General features: G+C 37.2%; 2 protein-coding genes across 2 annotated transcripts; both read right to left on the bottom strand.

The window, feature by feature from the left end:
• Positions 1–866: 866 nt before the first annotated feature.
• On the bottom strand, positions 867–3647 carry LOC131956151 (uncharacterized). Its single transcript, XM_059320575.1, has 2 exons — positions 2367–3647; positions 867–1868 (listed from the first exon to the last, which is right to left on the bottom strand). Exons 1-2 carry the CDS (start codon positions 3645–3647, stop codon positions 867–869), a joined length of 2283 nt encoding a protein of 760 aa, XP_059176558.1.
• Positions 3648–9205: 5558 nt separating this feature from the next.
• On the bottom strand, positions 9206–15467 carry LOC131956150 (cysteine-rich motor neuron 1 protein-like). Its single transcript, XM_059320573.1, has 9 exons — positions 15450–15467; positions 15169–15231; positions 13649–13816; positions 13348–13435; positions 12802–12912; positions 11762–11871; positions 11092–11176; positions 10377–10553; positions 9206–9660 (listed from the first exon to the last, which is right to left on the bottom strand). Exons 1-9 carry the CDS (start codon positions 15465–15467, stop codon positions 9398–9400), a joined length of 1083 nt encoding a protein of 360 aa, XP_059176556.1. The 3' UTR covers positions 9206–9397.
• Between the last annotated feature and the right edge of the window lie 342 nt (positions 15468–15809).

Below are 15809 nucleotides of genomic sequence, written 5' to 3'. Positions count from 1 at the left end.
AATAATCCAACCCTGGTTAGTGATTTAGGCCTACTACTATATTCATCTTCTACATGGGCTTCACGGGTTTAAGACTAATTAGGTAAAAGTTATTAGAAAAAATATCTAAATAACATACACATGCGAAGAATATATCTCTTTTAATTAATTTTGTTACATAGTATGCAATCTGAAGAAAAAAGATAAAAAATAGCACTTGTTACATTAGGGAAAAATGTGTGTTGATATTCAACCAATCCCTAAATATTTACAACTCCTTCGCTTAAATTACATTTCTAGAGTCAATCTCATTCTTTTACTAAACATGTACTGTTTTGTAAATTTGTGTTATAAAAAGTTTTTTAAAAAAGCATTACTATTGTAAACATTTAATATCAACATAATGCCAAGCAAATTCAGAAAATATTAGATCTACACCATATGATGTTCGATTAAAAAAATATGTTTGCGATCCTCTGCTGTTCCATTGTGGCATGATATTAAAATCCAAAATATTTAGGGGATTAAGGTGGTTTTACGCTTTCATATTGTTACGTAATAGACTTAAATAAATACTTCATGAAGATTGCACTGGCTTAAACATTTTAAAAAAGTGGATATCTGTGGTATATCCCGTGTGGTCTTCAAATGTGTGTTTATATTATTTACCTGATATATTTATATTAATGATAAAAGCTAGAATTTTAAGTCCGAATATATTAAATCTAAATAATCCATATTTTTATAAACATGGTGGTATACTATTTCTTTTTCCCCTACTGTTATGCCGTTTGCAGAATATAACACTTACTAATCCAACCCTGGTTGGTGATTTAGGCCTACTACTTTATTCGTCTTCTGCAAAGGCTACACGGCTATATGACTAATCAGGTCGTGGTAACCTCAGTACAAGAATTGTTCTTCGTTTTTCCGTTTTTAAAATCCTCCCACTTTTTGTAGACAACCGGAAGTGTGTAGATAACCGGATTAACGGCCGAGTTTAGCGGCAGTACAAACACAGCCAGCCAGCCGTACGTCTGCTGACTGAACGTGTGACCACGCGCGGTCATTAGACCAATGACGCAGATAGGAAACCAACAGAGGAAATTGGACATGACAACCAGGGACAAGTTTTTGGCGACCATGATCTCACGTCTTCGCTTGGCTAAACTGAGGGCGCCGGTGTGAAGCTGTGTCTTTTCACGAGACATGACCTGAAATATGGCCAACTGACCCACGGCTATTAAAATAAATAAGATGCAATTACAAATCAAGAACACCCCCAATGAATACGCCCATCCTGATTCTTGGTTTCGTGTCATTGGCAAGCCAAGGCACATGCCGTTAGAGGAATAAACGCCCCAATCTGGGTACACCAAAGGAACAACGGCCAAAACGACGCCAACTACCCAGGACACAAGAAGTAAGAAATACTTTTTGACGCGTTTAATCCTGTACGGACCAAGTGGGAACCTTATGACCAAATACCTTTCTAGTGTGACGAGCAGCACAAACAACGCTGACGTTTCACACGAGAGAGTTGCTAGGAAACCAGCAGCTGTACACAGAGAGCTGTGACGCCATTCTGACTCATACATGACGTAATCTTCTCGGTAGTAGACGTCATTTCCGGCTATGATAAACAGATACAACCCCATGATAAGGTCGGATATGCTGAGGTTCGTTATGAATAACCGATAACTTTTTGTGATAAGTTGTCTCTCTAACAGTAACCTAAACCCGATGACCGTCAGATTACCACCCACAGACACCACAGCCAGGATCCACAACAGTATCCGCTTGACTTGGTCGCCTAGAAGATCTTCACACGAAGAAAAAGCGTCCTGTGGGGCGAAACAGAAATCCCCAGGGATACCCGGGCCTCGTATCTGGGGACAGCATATTTTAAAACTGTCTCCAAACATAGCTGATGTGACGCTAAGATGAGCGAGTGCATTGGAAGTTTTCAGGTCTATCATTAATCCCGTTGACCTTAAATCAAAGGTCCCCAGCTTGATACTCTCACCGTAAAAATCCAAATATCTAATTCGGGTGAAACTTAAATTTAAAAATTGAAACCAATTATTTTGAAAATTAAAAGTCATAAGGTTTGTAAAAGATACGTCTAGTGAGTTTATTCGTAAAGCGCTGAAATCTATGTCTAAGTTGTGCAACGCCAGGTTATGGGAGAGATTAAGTATTTTTAAATTTTTCGTTAGGCTAAACAAACTATCGTCGTTGATTTCTTGCATGTTGTTGAAACTCATGTCTATAAGGTACACATCAACGTCGATTTCGTCATTAAAAAAAATATTCTCGGCACTCGATAAATTACAGTTGGATGCATGAAGCTCAAGCAGTTTATTAAGACTTCCAGGAGTACTAACACGGGATAAATCAACGCCAGACAAGTTTAAAAATTTGGTGTGGGTGTGGAGTTCACTGAGACTGGTTAGGATAATTTTGTCGGGGTGTATGACGGGGTTGACCGTGCCAGCGAGACACTGGAACCCTGCAGGACATGTCACGTGACAGCCCAGCTCGTCATCACCGCGAGGACAATGTGTCTTGTTGTCACATACGTGAACAGGCAGGATGTATATACTCTTAGAGTCATCCATGGCAATACATTGAAAAAGATTTTCAGAAACTATTTGGACATCTTCGTCCTCTCCAAAGGGACAATCTGGATAGCCATCGTTAAGGTTATACACAGGAATACAATAGGAGCTAGGACACTTAAACAAACCTTCTGGACAATTGAACGTCTCGCAGTTATCTAGATGCGACAAATCCAAACAACCTAATTTAGTGTTAAATCGTCCTTTTAGAAGAATGCAACGAGCTGCCCAGGTTTTATTTTCAAGAACATTACTACAAGAATTTCCGTCCATGTATTTGTCATCACAGAACACGATCCCTTGAGCAAGTTCCTTCGGGTAGACACAAGGTCCATCGTCACAAAACTCTGAACAATTGTTGCTATGAGTTAGGTTTAAAGAAGAGTTTGTAACTCCGTTGACTGGCAAAATGAACCTACACGCACGACTCGAGTTTGTGAACCACTGACTCGGTAGACACGTGCCGTCGTCACACAAGGTCTCCAAGCAGACGTCATCACAACCCGCTTCATCATCACCCTCGGGGCAATCGAGGTGCCCGTCACAACGTTGCTCATCAGAGAAGAAATGTTCTGGAGAAAACTCGATTTTTGTTTTGCACGGTTGGTTGTGTGCGGACAGCCTAGAGCTGGATGAAAACTTGGCGCAAACCTCCTCGTCTTTGCCGTCATAGCAATCTTCGTATCCGTCACAGACTAAAGTATAAGGAACACTGTTGTGGTGGTTACAGACAAACAGCAGTAGCTGTATTTCAGCGGTGTATTTTCTGTGATTTGAGGTTGAAAGCAAAAAACTGCTGGTCAAGTCAGTGTGATAAATAAATTCTGAATTATTTTTTAATTTAAAAAAATGTTCGTCTCTTGTTTTCTGAATTTCAGCAACGATTTTGGTCGTAGGTTGGATATCCTGAAGTTCACAAATCACCAGCTGTGTTTCTTGTACGTCTGCCACGCTGTCACACTTGACTTTACCATCACTTGACCTGATGCGGCTGATCCATGCAAAGTGTTTAATGCTACTGGGGGTCCTATCATTGGTCACAGCCATGGGGAAGGTAAAGGTCAAAGGAAGGTTACTGTCCCAAAGAAACCCATACACATTGTTATATTTTCTTTGAGCAAGACCGATATGAACAAAATAATCAGAATTTTTCTGAATTATACCCTCGATATGTGTCTGTAAAAAATTAAATTCTTTCTTTGTTTCGATAGAAGCTAATTTCGTTTTCAATAAGTCACAGAAAGACGAAGCTTTTTTACGACTGACGCCTTTATCAAATTCCTTTATAAAGAAACAGGACAGCTTTGACCTTGATCCATTTGTTCTCAATGTCAGCCACCCATTTAAACATTGCCCACACAGCGAGCCACCAATCTTTTGGTCGTTCGACAAATCCTCTGTTCCCGAAATTACTCGAACATTTTGGTCTCTATCGTCATACGTGTATGATGATGTATCTCTGATAAAATACGTATAAAATGAGTATTCTATGGGATGTCTGACAAGAAGTTTTCTAGTTTGTGTACAACGCCAATGGTCGACAAACGTGAACACTATCGCCAGTCGCTTGGCATGAATTCGCTTTGATGTCTCAAATATTTCTTCAGCGTTTTCCAGACACTTTCGGCTGTAATATTTATTAAGTTTAGTTATAAATGTTTGATTTGCAACGATCCGGTCTAAACCTTCCGTTAACCCATCAGTAGTGTTATAATAATCAAAGTGAATCAAAGATTCAGAATGAGTCTCGTTCACGTGAACCAACAAGTGAAGCCGTAGTCTCATTGGATCGTTGTTCGATGCAGGGAAAAACCACTGGACCACATTTTTAAATCTCCGGGTTTGAAGAGCCGAATCGCTCCAGGGATCAGAGACCAGAAGCAGGTCGATGTCACCCTCTCGGCAGTCGTCCAGTGGTAGTTGGTACTCAGCCCTTATGCCGTCAGCTGTTTTAAAAACAAAAGTATATCTTTTATATATGGTTGCATTTTTTGTTTTTGGACTATAAAAAAATTAAGACAAAATGTTACCAGATTATAAACCATTTTCATGCGATTTTAAAATAAATACTCGACGACCCAGTTTCCCAGTGAAAAACCATCTATATAGCCTCTTTACCCGAAATAAATATTTCATCTTTGGCATGATCCCCAGACCAGTGCTTTTGAGCGAATATCACTATATTATCTATTGGATACCTTTACTAATATTTACGAAGAGAGCCGAGTCTTTGTAAATAATTATTTAAATAGTAATGTATTATCATTTATTTACTCATTTTAGTACATCTAAATACTACTAAAGATCACGTTTGTCTGATTGGCTACTGGAGAGAATATGCACTATGTGTAGAGCTGTAAAATAGTATGTAAGTAGAGAATTTTTTTTTCAGACAGACTGTTAATCACAAATTTATTTAAAGACGTTAATTAATTTATTGATTTATTCATTGGTAGATTAACTACATTAATTTTAAATGTTTAGAAAAACGACTTTACTTTGAGTGAATAGTGACGTCACATGTTTTGTTTACTTTTTATTACATCAAATGGCGGATTTCGTTACTTATTCAGATCTTTAACGCGTTATAAAGCTAATTTTCTGTCGGCTATAACTTTAACAATACGTCCGTTTGCTATTTTATTACGTTCCAAAACTTATATAAATTTTCAACAGACTTTTTCATTTAGTTTTACAAAAAAGTTATTTATAGATCTAGATCTATAATCTAGGTCAAACCAAAGACTAATTAGTTAAAAATACAATCCATTTTAAAATTATAACACATTTTTGAGTTTCTTTATTAAACTACTTTAGTCCTTAAATACTTGATATAAATGTTTGTGATTTATCTATCTAGATCTAGAATCGATCTAATCTAGATCTAGTAAGAGTTACGCAAAGACTAGACTTAGGCAAACGAGACGTAGAATCTAGATAATTCTATCTATTTCTAGAGCATAATGAGTTTCTATACTAATCTATTTCAGACCTGCATTTTTTAAAATATAAATCTTTGGTTGTTTAGCTATTGCATTGGCTAATTTAAGATAAAATGTAATTTGAAAGTTACTAGACTTAGATCTAGATCAAGTTGTATAAGGAGACTCAAAGTATTAAACTATATGTTAACAAAAAAAAAAAAATCAGTGACGATATGAGTCTAGATAGCTAAGTTGTTAGTGTAATAGGCTTTCATGCGGGTGGCACGGGTTCTAGACCAATAAGTCAATGTTAAATTTTAAATTTTATTTTTATTTGTTAGATGTGAATGATGAAGTTGCCTATCTGAACTTGGCGGTTACAGGGCAGGTGAAGTAGAGTTCATCTGTTTCTTTGTCCTAAGCATATGAAGGGAAAGTGTGGTGAGAGACATGCTCGGCCGGAATAGTTTTTTTAAACAATAAGATAATGTTGTCTGAGACTTGGCGGGATACTGCGCTGGTGAAGTAGAGTTGAGTAGGTAACCTGTGACGTCAGTATATGAAGGGATAGTGTGGTCAGACCAATGCTCAGCCGAAATCGGTGTTTTTAAAAGATAAAAAAAACGTCTTTTTGAATGTGGGGGCTGGTTTTTTTGTGACGATAAGTGACAGACGTCACTACACAGTTATCCACAGTTATCCAAGGGATGACGGGTAAGTCTAGTTATTACATAAAATATTGTTACTAAAACGTTTTATGCATTTTTTCTCAGTACTTTAAAATGTTTAATTCAATAAAGTTTCTTGAGTAAAAATCATTACGTACCAAATGAACATGATTATGTACGTATACTGGTGCAGAATTGTAGAAAGCCGCCCTAAGTATCAAAATTTTAAATTAATTCAGTAATTAAGCATCCAATTAAATAAGATTTGAAGACATAGTGCATCGTTATCGGGTCTTGTCACATGTAACAAGTTTAAAACGAATAGGTTAGTAAAAAGTGCTCGAAATTTTGCTCGCCCGTTTCGACTTCTGCCTTAAAAAAATAAGCCGAATCTTCTCGTGTTTAATAATTAAATGTGTATTTTTACTTTCAAATACATCTCGCAACTCAATTTTATTACCGTCTAGAAATGAAATTTACTTTAAATATTCATTTCAAACACATTAGTATTTATTCATAACTACGCATTTAGAAATTCAACACATAATGCAGATTTACTGATCACTAGTTTTGGTAAAAAAGAATGATAAATATGCTATTTCATAAACATTGGTTAATTTGACTAAGGTATATTAAAGATAGATAGATAAATGTAAGCGTTCTTTACATCATGTGATATGTGTATGTTATCTACTGAGGACTCGTGTGGATTATCCATTTCACATTGAATACTAACCTTAATTCCTATTAACACAAAATGATGTACGAAATAACTAATACGTCGAGAGATAAATTAATGAAATAAATTACCCGAAGACAAACATTCAGAAACCTAATTTCACAGACAACTATCTGTGCTTCTCTGTCGTGAATGTTCTAAATGTTTAATACACCCATCTCAAGGCAATATTTGTACTGCATCATTTGTGATCGTCTTTTATGTAAATATTAAAGGTTGGAATGTCGAAATTTTTAAAGAACTGTTTAAATTTATGGCATAGCAATTCAGTTGGGAATAATACTTTACAAGATGAAATATGGAAATATTTCTGATATTTGTTTGGTCTAAATGTTCAAATGATACAAACAAATATCTAGACATTTTTATGATGCATTTATTTTGGAAAATACAAGCATACATTTTTAACTTTTAAAAATGTAATTTCAATGCTACAAAGAACTGTTGTAAAAGTGGATTTTAAAAGTTTTAGGATACTCCCTTGCAATCTTTATACTTCAAATTAAATTTTTATCCTTCTTGAAAAGCCATGTATATATTTTACATACAAATCAATCACTACATCTTTGATACCTTTTTTTTAACAACAACAAAATATTATATTAGTAAGAAAAAAAAGTACAGTACTTACGCCAACTAGCCAGTATCCCGAACAGAAAAACTGTAAGCTGCATCATACGAGTAGAGTGTTAATTCCAGTCCAGATTAAGGTGATTACTGGCTAAATATCTGTGAGAGCCGTCCATTGGTAATCAACACTCATAGCTTGCCGTTATGGCACATATATAAAGCTCACGATGTAGTGAATATTGTATGACACGGGTTGTGTGAAAATGTCAAACGGGGCTAGATGACATTCCCAGCATACGGGCGATGATCAGGAGATACAAAAAAGGCAAACCGCTTAATGTGATGAGGCTTATATGCCTTCCCTCTATTTTTCTCTGTCACTCTATGTATACATCTCTCTCTCTCTCTCTCTCTCCGTCTCTCCAACAAATTATATTAAACAACCTATTTTTTTAAAGTTATGCCTTCGTATGTTAAAATAGATCCCCCTAAACCCCGCTAAACACGTAACGTTACTTCGTAATACACAATTCAGAAACAAGACTACTGTACAACCTGTTTAATATAATAAAAGTAAAAAAAAATCTTTTCAGTCATGACGGTCTATGGGGCAAGTAAAGTGGATGTCATTTGTTAATGTGACCTCTGTATGTCAAGGGATGGTGTGGTCAGCAATATACCCAGCCGGCTTTTCTATTAACGTGCGTTAAATACCCATCAGATGTAGGTGGACTCAGGAACGTTCTACTGACTTGAACCAGGATTCGAACTTAGACTTCAGGGTAAAAAGTCCTGCGCTATGTTGCCAGGCCACGCCGTCCCACTGCCTTTGATGACAGGACATGAAATATTTTGTATACGTCCACGATGAATTGATCAGAAACTCTTGTTAATATTTTACACCCTGAATATAGCCACACTAGCCAACTGTGACATTTCAAACACGACAAACTCGCTTAGATACGTGTTCGACATTGCTCATTCTAACGTCTTGCCCCTTGGGTCTATCAGCTGTGTTGAAATAGGGGGTCTGGTACATGAGCAGTATCTGAATGAACTTATTACCGCACAGACATTGTGCTTGGAGTACCAAGACGCTATCATTGAATGGTCGATTGGACCAAGTACTCAAGCCGGTCGGTGAGCGATGCAAGACGGGTAAAATATCAAGGGTCGGACTTAATGTTACGTCATAGTTTGGAACCTGATCCATTGACCCTTGTCGTGTAACCCGAACCATTAGCATTATCCGTCGTGCCGACAATATGATCGTGATTTGCATTATTTATCAGCAAGGGAGAGAATGATCAAAAAGGGGAAACATGCTTTGTTTTAATTGTCTACCCTTTCTGTTTATCACTGGCGCTTGACACGTTTCTTCAAAGAGCGAACGTTGGAAACATTAACGCCATTATTACAGGGTTTCTTTCGGACATTTTTCTCCTGGGATGAATAAGGTGGGTGGTGGACATTGGTTAAATTAAGTATTGCCTATATAAGTTTAAGCAGGCGCCATTTGTTTTACTTCATTCTAGTCGATGAAGATCATGCTCTTTCATTATAATTTACATTCAAACAAAACTGATCTTTTGTCACAGTAAAGGCAAAACCGCTACATTAATAGTAGCATTCTTTAAAATGTATGTTTTAAGCATTATCAATCAATACATATATTTTGATTAATAAATAACAAAAACTAGCGAATCATTGTAGCAATAATTTAATTCATATTACAGTGGTTTAAAATGTACACTTTTTATCACATTTTTAAATTAATTTAAGGAGTTGAGGGGGATGAGTTTTTTGTAATCCCGACAATATTTAAATCAACATAATTTGTCGTATTTGACTCAAACGTTTTGATGTTGATAACGTTTGCAAATTTTTTTTCTTCGCTTAACAGAAACCAAACATGCTGAGAATGGACCATAAAACGACGTTCCTGCTGCAAAACTCCGGGGCGTTCTCCAGTACCTTGTGGATGGTCGTCAGACAGACGCCGTAGAATCGGGTTTTACCGGGGGACTTGTTGATGTAGCAGCATTTCTGGTCGGTGGGGCACTCCGCGTCAATCTCGCACCTGGGGGCCGGGGCGGCGGGGTCGACCATGTACTCCTCGGGGCACTCCCCGACCCTGGGCCCGTCCAGAACCTTCTCCTCTAAATACAGAAAATAAACGACAAATTTAAAAATAATATTTTTTTTTGTTTTTACCAAATATCAAAAACAAATATTCAAATTTAAATTATTCAACAGTAAGAAACACTTTTTACGACTATAATACCACTATCAAAGGAATAAATAAATAAATAACAACAATAAATACATGAAATATGAGATAAATTAACATTTTTACTCCGTTGCATAAATACGTTTTTAAAATACTATTTATTGGCTTTTGAATTTAAAAGGATACTGTAACGTTTTTGATATATTCATAAAACAAAACAGCCGAAGCTGAATTAATGTTGTCTAAAAATAACTAAAACATAACTTGGCAGTTAAAAGCAAACCTCAACAAATTTGTGTTTTAAAATTGTAGGACATGTTATAAAAAACACAACAGAAATACCACCCAATGCATTTTTTGGCGAGGATATATATCTGTAAAGTTACTCTTTTACACCTGGCGGTCCATGAGATAGAGGCGTGTATAGCGTGTCCAAAGTCTACGTCAAGTTAACTTCATTGTCATGAACGTGAGTCTGGTACTCATCAAAGCTGGGTGGACTTTAGGAAGTCTTATGGACATACAACAGGGATTCAAACACGATACATTTCTGCGCTTTATCCTCCCACCACTCTTTTTTTTCTTTTTTATATTTTCTTGCTTGACGGTCTAAAATTCACAATTGTCATTCTGAAGAGAACTTACGTGTCTGTTGCCAACAGCAACGGTTGATGTTAGTTCCCATGGAAACGCAGACGGCGCCATCGGGGCACGACTGTTGGAAACAGTTCAACTCGGTCTTCTTGTCTGAGAGCAGGACAGGAAGTCCCGTTGTTGTGGCGTCCTTTAGGCTGCAGCTGTTGTCATAGAGGGAGGCTAGTTCTGAAACGACAGTTACAAATATATTGTTATTTATTGCTCTTTTCATGTGTATGCTGTTATCGCTCTATTCATATATATTCGGTAATAGTTTTTTTCAATATGTCAAATAAGTTAAAAAATAGTATTAAATGTTGGTGAAACAAGGTTTATAAAAAGATTAAGTTTAAGATTTAGTTCACTTTGCAGCTACATTTATTCCGTCAAATGGGTGTTGTACTTATGCTTGAATTACTAACAAATTGGACATTTTTAGAATGGGACTCATTCCCAAAACATTATTCGGTAAATGTTTTTGTCATTTGTCTTAGAACCCTGTCAACTATATATTTGCTAAGGTCTTCATCTAAAAAGTCACATGTTGAATTTCACAAATTATATCCAATGGTCCTGTTTGTCGCATCAGCTATGTGTTCATCATTCATAGTTTATCATGTCATAGTTTGTGGGGAGCTTCTCTTTCCCATTTCTCTTTACGCTAACGGAAACAATATGATTTTATTGTTTATTCTAAAGATGAGCAGTCATTTGCATGACTTACTGCGAACGCATGTGGCTACAGGCATGCAGGGGGCTTTGGTGCACGCCACGTTGATCAGACGACACTCCTGACTTTTGGAACACGTCTGAAAGTGAAATAAAAAGATGTCCAAAGGTTAGTGAAACCGAAACTAAGATCGAACAATATTTGACTTTATATCCTCTTACTGTATGTTGGCTTACATGCATTGCTCAATCTTGTTGTTCTTGTGTGATAGAAAACGCTATGATATATTACACAAAGTAATATTTCTGTCATAGCTCTATTACAAATAACAACAACAAACCCAACGCAACCCTTTAATTGGAGCCAACTCTAAATGAAAAACAGCTATGCAAAAAAGTCACACCAGGATGGCAAAGACTAAATGTAGTTAATTTGTTTACTGAGTTATAGATTTTTTGTTTGCTTTCATAGATCCTAATTTCTTCCAATATTTTACTTGCGACAAAAAGGTAGTATGGATGCAAAAAAACGGAAAGTAAAAACAAACTATTCTGTATATTTAAAAAAAAAAACAGTATATATTTTGAAATGTAAATTATGCAATCAGTTAATTTACTTAGCATTATTGAAAAAAGTGAGCCTGTGAATATATGTGATTAATAAAAGATCATGAATGGTATGGTTGTGCGACTAGTTTACTTGCAGCAGACGACACAATGCTTACCATATTGGTGCATGGGTTCACTGGAGCCGGATTACACTTACAAGTCGGGCAGCCATCAGCTCCCAGCTGGAAGCCGTAGGAGCAGAGCGTGAAGCAGGTAGAGCTGCAGACTTGGGAAGAAAATTTTATCTGGTCAGTTTTTAAAATCTAGCAATCCATGTTTTACGAGTACGTTCTTGAACATAATAAAAGATGTACTGTACATACGCAAACACACACACATATAACACACACACACCACATACCATACCACACACATGCAAATACACACACGCAGACACACATGGTCATTTTTTCAAGTTTGTGTCCAAGACACAAGAAGCAGATTAAGTAAAGATAATTTGTTTCAATGACCTCAACCTTTACAACAGTAGCACTATGCCCTGTCGCCTTTAAAAAAAAAGTAGAGTTTCCCTTTCAAACCTGACGGTCTATGGTGCAAGTGAAGTAGAATTTACTTGTTTCTGTGACCTCGGCATATGAAGAGATAATGTGGTCAGCACTATGCTCAGCCGCCTTTACTTTCCCTAACGTGAGTTAGGTACCCATCAGAGTTGGGTGGACTCAGGGACGTGCTACTGACTTAAACCCGGATTCGAACTCGAGACTTACGGGTTAGCAGTCCAGCTCTCTACCGCTAGACCACTCCGTCCCACCCTGTCGCCTTTACCTTTTCTTTAATGCCAGTGTTGTAAACATCAGAGTATAGATCCCGAACTAGACAAACTCGAACCTTTCAGGTTTTATAACCTTACGTTTCAATAGTACGACGGTACACTACAGCTCGCAACCGTACTTGATCTTTCAAGACTGCACATGACCATACACGACTGCACACGTCATTACACGACCGCACACGGCCGTAAACGAAAGTGCCCGACGGCACACAAGAACACACAACCATACACGACCGTACGCGACCGCATACCCGTACACAACCGTACACGACTGTACTGAAAAGCTCTATGACAAAAAGTCTTTTATACCACAGAAAAACCTGTAATGGAAGAAAAATAAAAAAAGAAATAATCTAGAGTTACCTTTCTTGGGTTTACACTGGCAAGTCTCACAACCGGAGGTGTCGATGACCCGTTCATACCCTGCTGGACAGTACTGGGTGGGGCATGCTAGGGTGGGGCACAAGACCCGGGCTGTAATGTATTACAATGGCTTTAGATAATTCCATATTTCTAAGTAAGACGATAATACTTTACTTATACAATAATATATACAAGTCAGGAATAACTCAGTTTGGTTCATTGAATTGGCAATTCCATCTTCTATATCTTCTGACAGCCTAATCCTATATTTTTCTTCTTTTTTTCGTAAATTAACTGACATATTAAAGGCGATTTCATCTCACACAATTAAGTATTACGTGTCAACAGGTCACGCCCCAATTCTCCAGGGTGAGTCACATAATTTTCGGAGAAATAACCGTAACTCCAAGAATAACAATCATCCTAGTATTTTCCCTCAACTTATAACCAACGTCGTAAACTGAAATCCGAACGTGAAAAGTCAATGTTTACCTATCTCAGATTTAGCAGTTCTGTTACTTTTTTATACATATTTTTTTTACTCACATTCTGGTATACAAACAGCCTCCTTCTGACACGGTGGGCTGGCACAGGGTGTGTCTCTAGATTGGCAGGAATATCCGGCCTTACACAACTGTGGCGGGATGGGGAGAGGGAAGGGTAAAATATTAAGTTTTTATTACTCGCTGTGATTAAAGGGAAATAACTCCAACATTAGTTGTGCTCAAGCTAGCCGGCTTCTAAAGGGAAGTAACTCATATTTTATCAGTGATGTAGAGAGCGAACGAATGAAGGGACATAATGCATACTTTAAGAAAAATCAATCAAGCCGCCAAGAGTTACGCACCACTTTCTCGCAAGGGTCAATAGTGACACAGCTCCGTACACAGCTGTTGTAGCAGCACCTTGACCCCACGGCACAGTTCGCGTCAGTCTGGCACTGGTCAGTGAACTGACCAGGGTACATCATCAGGCAGAGGAGGGGTTTGGTAGAGCACGCTGCCAGGGGGTCTACCTAGGGATGCAAGTCACAGAATCACTAAGACTGATAGAGAAAAAGTAAACCTTCAAAAATGCTAGAGAACTTAAACATAAAACAATAACATAAAAACATAAAAAATAAAAATAAAACAACCAAAAAGCAAACATCAATAAAACGAACATAAATAAATAAAATTAATATAAGATTACTATTTTTTATATTTAGCATATTTATAAGGTAATATATGTTAAATTTTTGTGTTTAATTAAAAATACTTTACCAATGGCTACAGTCACCCTATAGTAGAATTGCATGGTTCAAACAAATCGATTCTTCAACGAAAAAACTAACTATGTATAGTACATATAGATAGGCTTACCTAAATACCTTTTCCAAAACCTCATCAAAATCTCGTTATTAACATCTGTTCCCCAAACACAGGAAGTAGAGTGAGCTCAGCATACTGGGGGATAGCGTGGTCAGCACTATGCCCAGTCGCCTGTGCTTCACTAACTTGAGTCAGGTACCCATCAGAGCTGAGTGGACTCAGTCGCGTTCTACAGACTCAAGCCCGGGATCGGAACTCGAGACTTCCAGGTTAGCAGTCGTAGGCTCTACCTTAAGATCACGTGATCAGGGTTAGGGTTCCAGTCTGGGTTACGGCTCAGGTTTAGGTTAAAGTTAATCAACCAAATTATGCCGTCACAATTTAAAATAATAAAGGCAAACGTTTTATTTCAGCTATCCTATTGATTTGGGAAACTCATGTTTTCTATTTAACACAAAGACTTTTTTAAACTAAAATAAACTTTTACTTGGTTATCGTTGCAGTATATTTTCACTACTCTATAAAGTTGTAACAAAGAGTAGAGGCAAGCCTGTGTTAGATGTCGGTAAACATCTCAAACAGCGCACATTGTGGGTTGACAATTCGAACAGTTTACATGGTGTTATGGTGGCTGGTGCACATCAGTAAACATTCAAAAAACGGCACAAAATGTGGGTTGATGGTTCGAGATGGTAATATAGTGTTATGATGTACAATGACATTAGAAGATTTCAACCACAATATATGCAAACAGTACCAGCTAGCATCGAAACAAATAAAATGCAAAGCGTACTGAATTCTTGATTATGTAATGTTATCAATGGGCATCCGCAATTGTTTTATTAAATCCCAGAAAACAATATTAGGCTTGTTTTTTTTACAAACATCACTTTCAAATGTACACATTTAAAGCTTTTAGTTTGAGTTATTTTTTCATTGAATGAACTATTTTATTTTTATTCATTTCAATATAATAATTCACTAAAAAGGGAGGGAGGGTGTACAACCTCCGATTAGATTATACAAAAAACAATATCTATCTTGAAGTTATACTTACTGCTCTAGGGGAGGCTAGTACACATTTTCCACATACTATAATAAGAGCAGTAACTGTGAGTGTCTGAATGAAAAAAAAAATAGGTAGAAACATCAATTTTATATTGTTATTTGAAATAAAAATTAAAATCATAGTTTATTTTATTGTTAATTTGTATTACGTCAATCAATAAATGAGTTTAAGTTACATTTTAAAAAATTCAATCCTGCTGAAGATTTTAGCATTCCACTGTATGAGAATTAATCCAAATTCAATTTGCTTGTAATGTAAAGGCTATTTACCTTAAATAATGTCTCCATTTTGTACTACCGTCTATCTGTGAGATCTATCCGAATAGAGAGCCGTGTCAGGTGTCTCATTAGCTTTTATAGCCAGGTGAGAGACAGGTATGTCAGTACTCAAGGGACGGGTTGTCAAGAGGACAATCACGCTCATCAGGGGCGGGTCACATAGTGTAGTGGGAGGTTCAGTGGAGGGGTGGGGGTAGTTGGGTGGAGATGCGGTTGGTGGTGAGTTGGAGATGGGGGTGGGTATTTTGGTACAGGTGGTGGTGGGTAGTTGGTTGGAGGTGGGGTGGGTATTTGGTTGGGGGTGGGTAATTGGTTGGAATTTGGGGAGTAGTTATTTGGAGGTGATGGTCA

The sequence above is a fragment of the Physella acuta genome, unplaced genomic scaffold (assembly GCF_028476545.2).
Source record: "Physella acuta isolate Inbredline_101_S28 unplaced genomic scaffold, ASM2847654v3 ptg001130l, whole genome shotgun sequence".
NCBI classification, from domain to species: domain Eukaryota; kingdom Metazoa; phylum Mollusca; class Gastropoda; family Physidae; genus Physella; species Physella acuta.
Note: the sequence above shows the minus strand (reverse complement) of the source record. Positions and strands in the feature narration are given on the sequence as shown.